Here is a 12,827-nt window from a genome sequence, read left to right on the forward strand (position 1 = left end):
AAATGATAGGAAGGGTGTGAAGGACATACTATAAGCATGTGTGACAGGAGTAAGACTGCACAACTTCCCCTGTGGGAGCGATGGGCAGGGAACAGAGACGGACAGCATGAGAGCTGCAAGCTGCCCAAAGCGGTACACTACACAAATGCACAAACAGATTTATACTGGCTTGGTCAGCAGCCAGCCTGCCACTCTGTTTCTGAAAAACACTTTATATTTCTCTATTTACCTCCACAAGTCTTTTTGTCTAGCAGCCGGTAGCCGGTAGGGCACCGACACTCAAAGCCAATTGGTCGGTCCACACAGACATGGGAGCACCCGCCATTATTGATCATACACTCATTCAGTCCTAGAAGACAAAGAAAAGGAGACAGGTGTCAAACGCAGCCGTTCATTTAAGAGGAAGGTCAGGCAGTAGGTCATAGTTTCTCATCTCATTTAGGAAAGGACTTTTCCTGCTCAACTATTACCCTGTAGCATAATGACTTGTCATGTTTTTAAAAGATAAATAAGTATGTGTGGCACATGGGTGGCAGTAATCTCTATGATATCTCGGCTTCTGTACTCGACTCTTTTCCATCTTTATTGAATTCTTATCAGATGTTCTCAAAAGCAGAAGAGGAATCAAAGCGACACGCAGGCATCACACACGGCAGGCTTATAAAGCTTGAGAATCAGGTCCATCTGCAGGGATGTGAAATATGTGTGAAGAGGGGATTAAAGCTGTGAACTGGGATTTTAAGACGTCCCACAAGGGTCTATCACAGGAGGGAGGGAGCACATCTAAATTAAACAGGTGCGCTGCCTGCATAGGCAGGATCCTAAAAATGACAGAAGCTGAAAAATAAAATGTGAAAACACAACAAACAACACGCTCTCTTTTAAAACTAGATCAAAGCAGCTGGCACAGACAAGGTGGGCACACAGTAAATTAGACAGAAGTAGTTAGACGTGATTGTGAAGCATAAACTATTTTAACCTCATAGCAAGAAGAAAGCAAACATCACTGACTGACACTTCAGGTTCAGGTACTTAACCTCACCTAGAAATTTATTGAATAAAGCTGCAGGTAGCAGTTTTGTATCATTTTACTGCTGAACATACATTAATTATTTATATAGCTCATTTATTCATGCTAGATTTGATAAAAATCTGTTAACTGAGCGCATCTTAAATGGAAGCTTAACTCAGTAAAAGCTAAGATAAAGGAAAAACATTTAAACAGTGCAGAGCCTGAGTTTTTCAGAATAAAGTGAGGCTCCACAATCTACAAAGGAAAACTACAATCTTAAATCTGTCAACAGTTTGTTGCCCAGTCTACACATTTCACTCCAGCCAGTGAGCTTTATGTCATGAGTCAGTGAAAGAAGAGCCACAGCAAACTCGCCACATAGACAATCACTGGTTTCAAAATGAAGCCGTAGTGCTTTCCTTTGAGTGAGCCAGTGTGATTAGTGTGTATGTTATTGTGCAAAAAAACGTAATGTAATGTTTTGTGTTCAGTTTTATAATGACACACTCAGTGCTGAGCCTCCCTAGCAGTGCAGAGGAATCTACCTGGCTGCAAGCATTTTCCATCCCCTAAAAACGACCCTGAAAGAACTCGTACAGGGACAGTTCCTGCAGCACACACACAACATACACAAAGGCCTGAGCTGCCCTAAAACAGCCCTCGAGTTCCTGGAATATTGCCTAGTCTTATAATCCAGTATGTGGGCTTTGCAAAGAATTTCATTGTGAGAGGGCACTTGCAGTGTTAAATTGCACACTTTTCTATTGCTAATGTATTTCATATGTGAGTGAATGTTTTCATGCAAACTTCATGGTGTTTTTTGTTTGTTTTTTGCATGCATGTGCTGTGAATGAATACAGTTTTGGCCTGGGTCTTGTGTGTGTTTTGAGAGTTTGTTCTGGACTCTTTTCATTCCTTTGGATTTAAGAAATATTCACAATCAAGCTCTGTATTGGTTAGTCTCGAGTTTAGTATTCTCTAGTGTCTCTGAGGGTTTTTTCTTTTTAAATATTTCTGGTCCTTGTTTGATTATGTTAGTTCGCTTTCGTGTCCAATCCGTCCAAGTCTCATCTCTGTGTTGTCATCAGCGTCTCGTATGGAAGTCAGTCTTTTCTCTGTGTTTCATTACCCTTTTTGTCTCCCCAGTCGTGTCACGGTGTCTGGTCTCTCCATGCTTGTCTGCTTTCACTGTCATAGGAAGTTCATTTGTCTTCAGTCCTGTTTCCTGTGTTTCAACATGTGTCACCATGTCGTTTTAGCTCCCGTTCCTGTGTCCACGCGCCTTAGTGTGGGTCTCAATGTGGGTGTGTTAGGTCCTGTTTAATCTTGACAGTCCCTGGTCGCGTGTGTGTATGTGTGTGTATGTTCAGTTTTGCTTTCCATGTTTCATTACTTAAGATTCTGTTCAACTGTGTTCTCAGGTGTGCCCACTCTGCTCTCTACTCCTATATAAATACTGTCTGCATCACCCTCTTGGTATATGCGTCTGTCAGTCTGTTGGCTTGTTCATAAGTTTATGCTAACCCCACTCAAGTCAAGTTTTTGTTATCTTCCCCATTACCAGCTAAATAACAGCCGAGAGCGCTGCATTCTGGGTCCACTCTCTGTATGCTTTTTTTCATTTTAGAAAATTTGTTTTGGAAGCAACGGAGAAAAAAACTCATCTCTAAATATTTTTATTTGATACAGTGAAAGACTTGTTTCTGGCCACCTGATAACAACAAAATCTAATATTTACTCCTGTTTATCTCTGTCCACTCTCTTAACCTCTAAATGTTTCACAAGTGTTCAGCAGCTAGCCGTGATTGCCAGCTCTCTGGTATTTGTTTTTGGACAGATAGTGTAGGTCGTGTTTGGTTTTGTTTTGTTTTTAGATACATTGTGGCTGAAAACAGCTGTATGCAGCGGCCAAAAATCGTATGAGAGCAGTGGGAATGAACCAAAACACGGAAGCTACAGGAAAACATCAAAATAAAGAACTAAAACACTTTGAAATGCTCTTTAGTGCTGAGTGGAGCAGGGCGATATGACCAAAAATATTTATCAAGATATACATTTGAAAATTTGCGATAACGATATAACTGACAATATAATTGACACTAGACAAAATACTTTACGACTCCACAACTTTATTAGTGCAAAACAAACCATCAATGTATTTTCACTTAAACAAGCAGCTTTTTTTTATGTGCATTAAAGTTATATGACATTTTAACAGTGCAAATTCCTTGCTGACAGTTTAACCAAAAGGCATTTCCAGTGGAAACTGTCCGACATGTCCTCAGCATAACCATGTATAATATTAAAAAGAGGTTATACACACACAATACGGTAATATTATGTTGAAGCACAGTACGTATCACTCCGCCAGGCTCCTGCCTACAATAGCCGTAATGCTCCGACAATCCATCAAGCAATGCGGGTTCGTAGCTTAGCAAAGTCGTACTAAAACATTTGACAGATTTTCCAGCGCTGTGTACATAACATCGTTTCGAGGTCAGTAAACACAACCAGAATTCATACATAAGGCACACGGGATTATAAGGGGCACTGTCGATTTTCAGAAAAATCAAAGGATTGATTTTAAGTGTGCCGTATTTTTCCAAAAAACACGGTAATAACGACGGCCCGCTAGCATGCTCTACCAAAAATAGTGCTTTGTTGTGTATCTGACGGACGAAAGCTAAACCAGTGCCACACCACTGAAGTTGCAGCATTTTTACAAACCAGTTCTGGTTCATCCGTTTCATTCAACGATCCGCTTTCGCCCTTCTCATTCTCTGTCGCCGCCATGCTTTTTCCACCATGTGCGTATGAAAACATAGGCACTGCGCATGCGCATTTTACCCAGATTCTAACGCAATATTTCATTTTCTTATCGTTGCCCAACATTATACCGGTATTACCATGAACGGTATGATATGGCCCAGCCCTAGTGCTGAGTTGCTTGAAAAATTTATGACTGCAAGCATCACCCTGACTTGCAATAAAATAGCTGAAAGTGATGTCTGGGAGGTGTAGTGATTATCTATACAACACAGGGGTATCAAGTAGTGTAAGACCTTTGTACACTGTCAGGTCAAAATGTTTCTGTTGTAATAAAAGTCAATAAAAGTTATCTATTCAAAGACTGACTGAAGGTAAACTTGAGAAATGCTCTCTTTGTGTGACTGCCAGCAGACTTTGAGAACTGCAACCGGCTGCATTCAATTCCCCTCTCTAACTCAGCTGGATGGGTGACAGCAATCTGCCACTCACAGTGGCAACTACTCTCATTCTGTCACTTCTGAATTGCCAGCAGACAGAGGAAAAGACCAAATGAAGCTGCATTTGAGGTCTCACCCATTCCTGTTTCTTTGAGAGGGGCAGGGTGGGTAACAAAGAAGAGAGAGGCCCTGTCAGCTTTTCTCTGACCATCTCAGACAGAATTTAGAGGTCACTTTTTCCAGAAGACAAACATGATGTCTTTCCTTTCCCCCACCTTGTTTCTCTTCTCACTCGCTCTCCCTGGTAGCTCAGTTTGTACTCCCTATTTATTTTCAGCCATTCCTCTAAGAGAATGTGACGAGCAGTGTTAGGAGATGAACGTGTGCTGAGTAATGGGTCAGTAATGTGGTAATATGTCATTATTTCTAATGAGTTGGGGAAGATGCAGAATAGATTTGATTGAGCGTGGAAATGTATTGTCTTTATTCTCCCCGAAGTAAGGCTGATGCGGCAAATGCAATTGCTCTGAACATCGAGTAATAACGTATGTTTCAGTGCAGCGGGGTGTATCTCTATTTGTTTTCTGTCTGTGCCAGTTGGCCTACATGTTGGGAGTAAATGGTCGAGAGCGCGGAGTGATGAAGTAGGTATGTGTGGACATGCTTTTAATGAGTCGTGCTTCACTCGTGTAATTTCCGTCTGTGGCAGAGGTCAGTCTGTTCGGTCAGCTGTCACTCTTCAGTCTAAAGTTTAAGTTTCTCCAAGGAAATATAATTTCATGAGAGTAAATCTGCCTTTAACTCTCTCATGTCAAAAAAAAAAAGAAGAAAAAGAAATACTTTTTTATTTTAATTCAAGCATCACCTTCAGTTCTTATAGTCTCTAGTTTAAGCCCAAGGGAACGGGAAGTAAAGAGGGGCAAAGGACCACTGGCCACCCAGCTATCCCAGTGTTCCACATTCTTTTTAAACAACAGATCACAATATTCCTATATTAATCATTTGCCTTGACTCTAAAGCCATTTTCACTTCATGCAGTTGGATCAGACATTTACTGATCTTTACCCTCCCAGCTGCCCAAACCAAATTACACTATAACTGCACTAATGTGTGAATAGCATAGCTAATGGTCAGGTGCATTCACTTCTAGGCAGCTCTATTAATACAAATGAACTGGGAATGGCTTTGTCTCCAGAAACAGAGAGGGTCGTCTAGGGTCAGGGGTTTAATCTCTGGCCCTATTCATGTTGAAGTGACATTGGGTAAGATACTGGACCCCAAGCTACCCCTGATCCATCCATTGGTGTGTGAGCATGGGTGTGGCAGATAAAAGTCTTTAAAGGCATAGGAGTAAAGAGTGTGATTGGGTAAATGGCAGTAACAGCCGATTTAGATCAAAAAGGACTATTTCCTGCTGTATGCTACAGTCATGTGAAAAGTTTTCACCAAAGCCAATGTAATCTAAGTTCCCCTATTAACTCCCCCTTTACAAAACTTCTGGAACAATATCCTATGGTCAGATGAGACCAAAGTGGAGATGTTTGGCCATAATACACAGCACCATGTTTGCAGAAAACCAATCACAGAATATCAGCATAAACACAGAACCTGGGCATCTTAAAGTCATTTAGTCAACCATGAACTTCTCTCCTCTGTCAAATTTGTCAGCGATGATGTGAGAGACTGGAAACACACAGAAAACGATTACTTCCAGTTATTGGTGCTGAAGGTGGTTCTACAAGCTACTGAATTTTCTTATGTTTTCACAAGAATGCAAGACAATGTGAGATAGGACTACTGTGGAAAATATACAAGAAAATTCAGGCTAAATAAAACAAGTTAATATTAAAAACAGGAACAGCCTTCTCTTTATGAGAGAGGATGGCTGACACGCTGCTACCATTTTCAGGGTTTGCATTACTGACATTACATAGCAGCTGGATAGTGTAGTGGTAAGACTACACACCTCTGGAGCGAGTGCGATTCCTGCCCAGTATCTAGTAAGGTTCCTGGCTAGCCCCCCCATGCTAAAAACCAGCCCTGGAGTGGCGCGGCCACGTCTGCAGCCTCTCTGCAGTTCAGGACACAAGCATTTCACTGCATGTTCACTATATGTTGTACTGTGTATGTGACAAAGAAAATTTGTATTTATTTGACCAGAGACTGTGTTACTGTAACCGAGACATTTCATGACTCATTTTTATACTCTTTTGTCTTTTGAGATTAACTTAAAACATACGCAGGACAGTGGCTCAGGAGGTAAAATCAGACTGTATCAGCACTTCCAGTCCCTACCTCTCCAAACACTGCTTTTTATTTATTCATTGCAATTACACGTTTGGTTAAGAGATGAAGGTAGAGAAAGGAAGAGAGATTACCATAAAGCAGATGAAGACTTTTTCTGCAGTTTGATTGTAATTAGTACATGCAGGCTCTTGTTCTGATCATCGAAGGCTGCCTCTAATTTGACTGTGCCTCTGCATGCTTTGAAATGCAAGGTAATAGGAGGGAGGTAGTTGCACTTTGTTATGGCAAACATGATTATGCAGCTAGATTAACTGCTTGAATCCATTTACAACAGATATGTACATGCTCTGTCACTGCACGGGGCTCAAACGATGGCACACAAATGGTAACAGACAGCTCTGTTATTTTGGGAGCTGAATGTTCCCTCATTTGATACTGCTAGTAATCAAGGAAAACCATTTCATATTCAAGCAGAGAGAAGTAATAAATTAAATTTTTCTAAACGAGCTTGTCATAGCCATCTTACCGCATTCTTTTTTGGGCTCATCTGATCGGTCCTTGCAGTCCTTCACTGAGTCACACACCTTGGAGCTGTCAATACATTCTCCATTCTTACATAGAAACTTGAGGGGTCCTTCACATTTGGTGGCTGGAACAGGAAAAAACCAAAAACAGATCACAATCCGCACTAGACGCTTCATGAAACTTTATATCATTTGCATACTCATTCAGAGCCTTGTGCATCAACAAGTGTGAAGTCAAATTAAATATTTCCAGTCGCTGAATTACTGAAGACTCATTTGAAACCAGACGCAGCAAATATTCATATTATGCCCCACATAAAAAAAGTTGAAAAAAATATTATAATAACTACATTTTAATTTTGGTCCTGTTTCACAGTGCCAGAGTTTAATTTCCTGCAGTTTAATTTTGCACTACGTTTTTAAATTATGCAACACAGTCAGATGAGGGAGCGGTAAAGAAATTCATCCACAATAAGCACTGGGTTGGATCCACACAATGTAACACCAGCTGCCATTATAGCAAATGATTCATACTCATGCAAGTTTCTTTGAAGGATATTTCTGTCCATGAAATGACAGCCAATTTTTCACACTGTGGTCTGCATATGGAGGAAAAGCTGCTGAATAGCCAGATACTGTACCTTTCCTCACTGTGTTGTTCTCTGTTTTCTAGTCAGAATGATTTATATGCAGAATTCAAGGTTACAAGGCCAGAGGAAAATTGCTCTTAGCTCATCTCCAAAATTTGAAGCCAGTCACAGTTAACCGCTTAAAGAAGTCTGATATGGAAAGGAACAACTTGGAATGGACTTCATAGTGAAATGAAGAAGAAAAAAAATGAAATGGAAAAGTGAGTAAAAGTTGATGTGCTGTGAGCAAACAGTGACCTGGAGGGCTGAAAAATGAAGAAAAAGTGGAAGTACCAAAAACTGCAGTTCCTTAAATCCCCACTTATGGTTGGTTCCATAAGTATGGCAAGTTAGGAAAACATGCTAATTGTATTAGTGTATGTCTATAAATTAGATCTGTATTCATTACATATAAAGTGAATTATTTTAAGACTTTGTTTAAATTTTGATGATTATGGCTTAAAGCCAGAGATGTGAAGTAAAGTCAAAGTACTTTTTGAATTTTTGAGCAACTGTACTTCTGTTATCTGAGTATTTGGGGGGAGGGGTTATTTAGATTTTTACTTGTTACATTTTTTGACAAATATTTCTAAAACAGATTTGTTACTCTAGGTTTAAAACATTTGGGGGAAAAATAATCTCTAACATGTCCCCCTCACCAGTCCATGAAATGTAAAATACTGTCGACCGCCTTGTTCTTTAATGATCATGCTCACAAACTTGGGTCAACACCAGCTTTTTTATTGCTGAGGGGCAAAATTGTACTTTTTTAATTTCACCCCATCAAAACTTTTTATTAATGAGTAAATAACAGCCTTATAACAATGCCAATATGGACTGTTAAAATTAACAGCAGCCTCATTTGATCCAGACTAAGCATAAGATTTCTAAACAATTACATTTTTACTTATTTCAACACTATAGCCTTCAAAAAAATGACAAAAGATAGCGTTTTAATAATAGATAGACTGGTCTAGAAACAGGAAGTTCCAGGATGGAAAGTGTTATGATCCAGTGAATTTTATTATAAAATTATAGGGGGGGAAAGTGCAAAAGCTATAAAATGAAATCAACAATAAGTAAGAAACTGAAGAAAGAAGGCAGCAGCAGCAAAGGACAGAGAAGAGAAGCTCGAAATCCTCAACAAGCAGCTTCAGGCATGCGCCCTCATTTTACGTCACAATAAACCATGTTTGATCCTAACAGCTTGTTTCAGACTGTTTTGCAGTTTAGTAGAATGTAATTTATAGTGTTTCCTTTTCTACATTTACAAAGAGTCAGAAGAAGAGGGCAAAGACAATCAAAGAAAGGAGGATAAAGAACAGATAACAATAAAGGGTGAAGACAAGGTAAATGACAATGCAGGGAGACAATGTCTGAGAAACTGAAAAGATGGCACAATTAAAGAGGGGCAAAAAAGAATGGGTTAGGTTTCATCCTAAATCCTTACCACCTTTCCCCCTTCCTACCTTACCCACTCCCTCCTCATTCTGCCACTTGTTTCCCAGCCCTAACCCTTACCCCACCTCCGTTACTTTCCATCTATAAAAATACTGTAAATAGTTCAATAGCATTCTGGTGAAATACGTTTAATTTGCTTTTGTGTTCATTTTTGTAAATCTTATTTAAGCAAGCAGGAGTCTCATGAAAGCAGTCCAAATAGTGTCGGTATAAACATTGTGCATATTAAGGGGATGTTTAGAGTGTCAGTCTTTGTTTTTGAAGGGTTCTGATGTTTCTAGGAGTGAGTTTTATAAAGTTTCACCTGCCTCTGTCTGCCCAGTGTCTATCTGACTGTTTAATCAGGAAAGTCAGTCAAGTTAACTTATCAAAGCAAAGCACAGCGTTAGCACAAAAGCTAATGCCAAACTGTAGTCCACATGTCGATCTTTCTAATCATCTTTGAGTTGCACTTTTTTGAACACAATTTATTATTTAAAAAGTACTTTTATATGACATTAATAGTTGTGATTCTTAAAGATTAGACTATTGGCTGTGATTCAGGCTTCAAAGGCTTCAATGTAATCAGATTACTAATGATACTTGAGAATGAGGTGAAAAATCTTTACAGCATTATTACAGAATAAATAATTTACAGTAGAAGCATGTCTTGACTAGGGATGGGTATCGTTTAGGTTTTGAAACGGTGCCGGTGCTTAAACGGTGCTCAAACCGGTGCTTAAAGAATGGAGAACACAAAATTGGTCCAAAAAACCTCTCATGTTCAGCTGTTTTTTTGTAAAAAGATAACAATGTTAGCCTTTTCTGCAGCTATGGGGCATATATGGTATCACTCTTGGCTGGAAGCAGTGCTTAAACAATGGAAAAAACACAAACTTTGTCCAAAAACCTCTCATGTTTAACTGTTTTCCACTTTTTCTTTGGTCATTTTAGCCTTTTTGGCCAGGGTGAAGGGAGTATCTGCCATCAAACAAGAAGACAGCCGCATGTAGCTATGATGATGTTTGCTAGTTCACCTTACATGCATTAATGTAATAACGTGGTTAGCCTACTCAACGTAAATTACACGAACAACATTAAGCTACTCACGCAGAGAAGAACGGCTGCTGCTGCCATCATCATCCGTCATCATTTCTGCTACACTGGCAGGGCTAGGGGCCAGGACTCTACTCTTCGGGTTTTTGGGGGATGTTGCTAACTCCGGGTCCGATAACAGGCACCACACCCGCAGTAGATGTGCTCGGTGTGAGGTCTCGCAGCAAGCTATCAAATACGGCGCATTTCTCGGCTTTTAAAAAAAACGCTATGCGTCGCCAAGTGTTTCATCAGATTTGAGGTGTTACCTCCTTTGCACAGTGTCACAGTATCAGCTTAAAGCACTTGTTGTAGGCTTGCATATTTTGCTGTGAAGTACAGCCATACTTTTGACCGCTTCGCCTTGGGCATTTTTAATCTGTAGCTCTGCTCTAAAAGAACGTACGTACCTGGACCCGCCTACTATCCTCGGAAACGTAAAATGATTGGCTAGAATCTAAAGTGTATCACAGCTCAGGAAAAAAACAAAGCACCGAAATGTGCGCTGCTTTTCGGTCTGGTTACTACCGTTTATGACAGAACCGGTGCCATCATGGCACCGGATGCCGGTACCCATCCCTAGTCTTGACTCAGTAAAACTACACAAATATGGCAGGTCTTTTAGCCAAAAAAAAATCCTGGTGGGCTTATAAAACTGCTCGTGTTGAAAGGTGTTTCACATAGGCAGACGTGCAAAAGGCAGAGACTGAGACAGATACATGAAGGAAGAAGATGGGGGAGCAGACATGGAGGAGGACAGACACTCACTGCCAAACACAGTGACAGGTGAACCCACCGTTAACGCATCCAGATTCATCGCTGTGGTCAGGACAGTCGTGGACCTTGTTACACTGCTTGGTGCCGTGTATGCAGGAACCATCACCGCACTGGAATTCATCAGGACGACACGTCAACAGAGCTGTAACAGGCAAGAGATCGAAATTTTAAATTTGATTTTAATGACTTCAAGAGGAGCATAAAATCATGTGGTCGAATCCAATCCAAGACCAGCTGTGGCATTTTAATCACTCGGTTTCTCTCCACATTTTTGTCCCATAAAGAAGAGGAATTGCTTTAAAAACTTTTCTTGAAACACTGAAAAATATTGAGAAATGGCATATACTGCACTCCTATTAATTCACAGTCTGTGTAAGGCACTGCCGATGACAGAGACAGTCAACCTGAGGGCGTGTGATGAATGATTTTCAATATAGTAACACAAAGATGGAGGCTCCAAGAAGCCACACCAAATTTTATTAATATCCCAAGCACAGACAAGCTTTTCATCAACAGTGCCCGGTATGCTCATATAACTCCCTCTAAACCGCACTAAAAAGCAATATATGTGACAGAGGGATATGATTAAGTGTTATCACAAGACGAACAGGACACAACGAGTCTAATGGAGCCAGGGATGCTGCAGTCTGGACACGCATGTCCAGACATGCACATAGATGTGATCATCCATGTTTCTGTGCATCTCTGAGGTAAATCTAGAGATTTGAGTGAGCAATAAACTGGTGGTGTATACTGGTATAGATACATGTGCATGTATATTCATAAGAGTGCAGAAACAACAGTGTAAAACTGATGAATCACAACAGGAGCATTTGTCCTCTGCTGACAAGCTGGAAGAAAATTCCATTTTTTAGGCAAAGAAATCCTCGTACAGACATAAGGGTGTGTGAATACACCAAAGGTGGTGAACATATGAGTTTAAATGCATAGCACGGGAACTTGTGGACAAAGATGAGGTTGTGTCCCTAACCACCCCCAGCCTTCCTCCCCTCTAATGCAGATATTCTGTTGGCTAATAAAACATCAATCTCCTGTAAGTGCAGCTTATATGACACACCACAGAGTGAGAGCTGTGCGTTTGATGTGTGCACCGCACATCTTGATAATGAATAGTGGGACTATCTGGGCTTCACACTCTGGCTTAGTGAGACAGGAGCTTCAGGGCTCCCCCATCCATGACCAGCTAATAGTAAAACCTGTCTTATCACAAGGCCCCATCTTCACACAGTGTTTATCAACAGAAACACATTCTTTACCTGACACATTTAGGAGGAAAAAACTCAATATCAACTCCCAGCAGAGAAGAAATCTGCTAAATGATAGAGCGTCACCTCAGAGGAGGGAAGAAATATTGCTGTTGAAGATTATCTATTCCACCATCTCAAAGCAAATAAACAAAAACAAAATATAACGTTAATTTAACAACTTCACAGTTTCTGGATTCATCTGAAGACGTGCAACATGTTTAATAAAAAGCGCCCACCAACTAGAATATTTGCAAAACTACTAGAGTTTATTCAGAATCAACCAAACTTAAAAAATAATCAAATCCATCCATAACCTGACCTCTGAGATTAAAACAACAATATATATGAAAACTGAATAGCAATTGGAAAGGCTGCAGTTGTACCCAAGATTCTAACGGTTGCCTTAAGCTGGATAAAATACTTTATTTATACTACAGACTTTGATAATGTAGTATAATTTTGTAATGTATAGCACTGCTTTACCACTGATTTAATAGTATACAATAAACCTATATACTTTAATATTGTGTATTAACATAAAATGAGGTAATTCAAGAAATCAAGAAATGGGTAGAGGCTGGCAATTACAATTTCCCGAAGTGGAAACATCATGCTTGTTCTGAGTTATT

At 40.1% G+C, this 12,827-nt stretch overlaps 1 protein-coding gene across 3 annotated transcripts in view; it reads right to left on the reverse strand.

The window, feature by feature from the left end:
- Nucleotides 1-12,827, reverse strand: part of LOC146367260 (low-density lipoprotein receptor-related protein 8-like) — an 83,941-nt gene that overhangs the window by 19,486 nt on the left and 51,628 nt on the right. For all 3 annotated transcript variants that reach the window (XM_084913225.1, XM_084913226.1, XM_084913224.1), the window contains exons 6-8: nucleotides 10,950-11,072; nucleotides 6,992-7,114; nucleotides 230-349 (exon numbers count right to left, since the gene is read on the reverse strand). In XM_084913225.1, the coding sequence (XP_084769351.1) occupies nucleotides 230-349; nucleotides 6,992-7,114; nucleotides 10,950-11,072 (366 nt within the window). The remainder of the gene's footprint in view (nucleotides 1-229; nucleotides 350-6,991; nucleotides 7,115-10,949; nucleotides 11,073-12,827) is intronic.

Source organism: Perissodus microlepis, chromosome 18 (genome assembly GCF_051167445.1).
Source record: "Perissodus microlepis isolate ML-2025 ecotype Zambia chromosome 18, ASM5116744v1, whole genome shotgun sequence".
NCBI lineage: Eukaryota > Metazoa > Chordata > Actinopteri > Cichliformes > Cichlidae > Perissodus > Perissodus microlepis.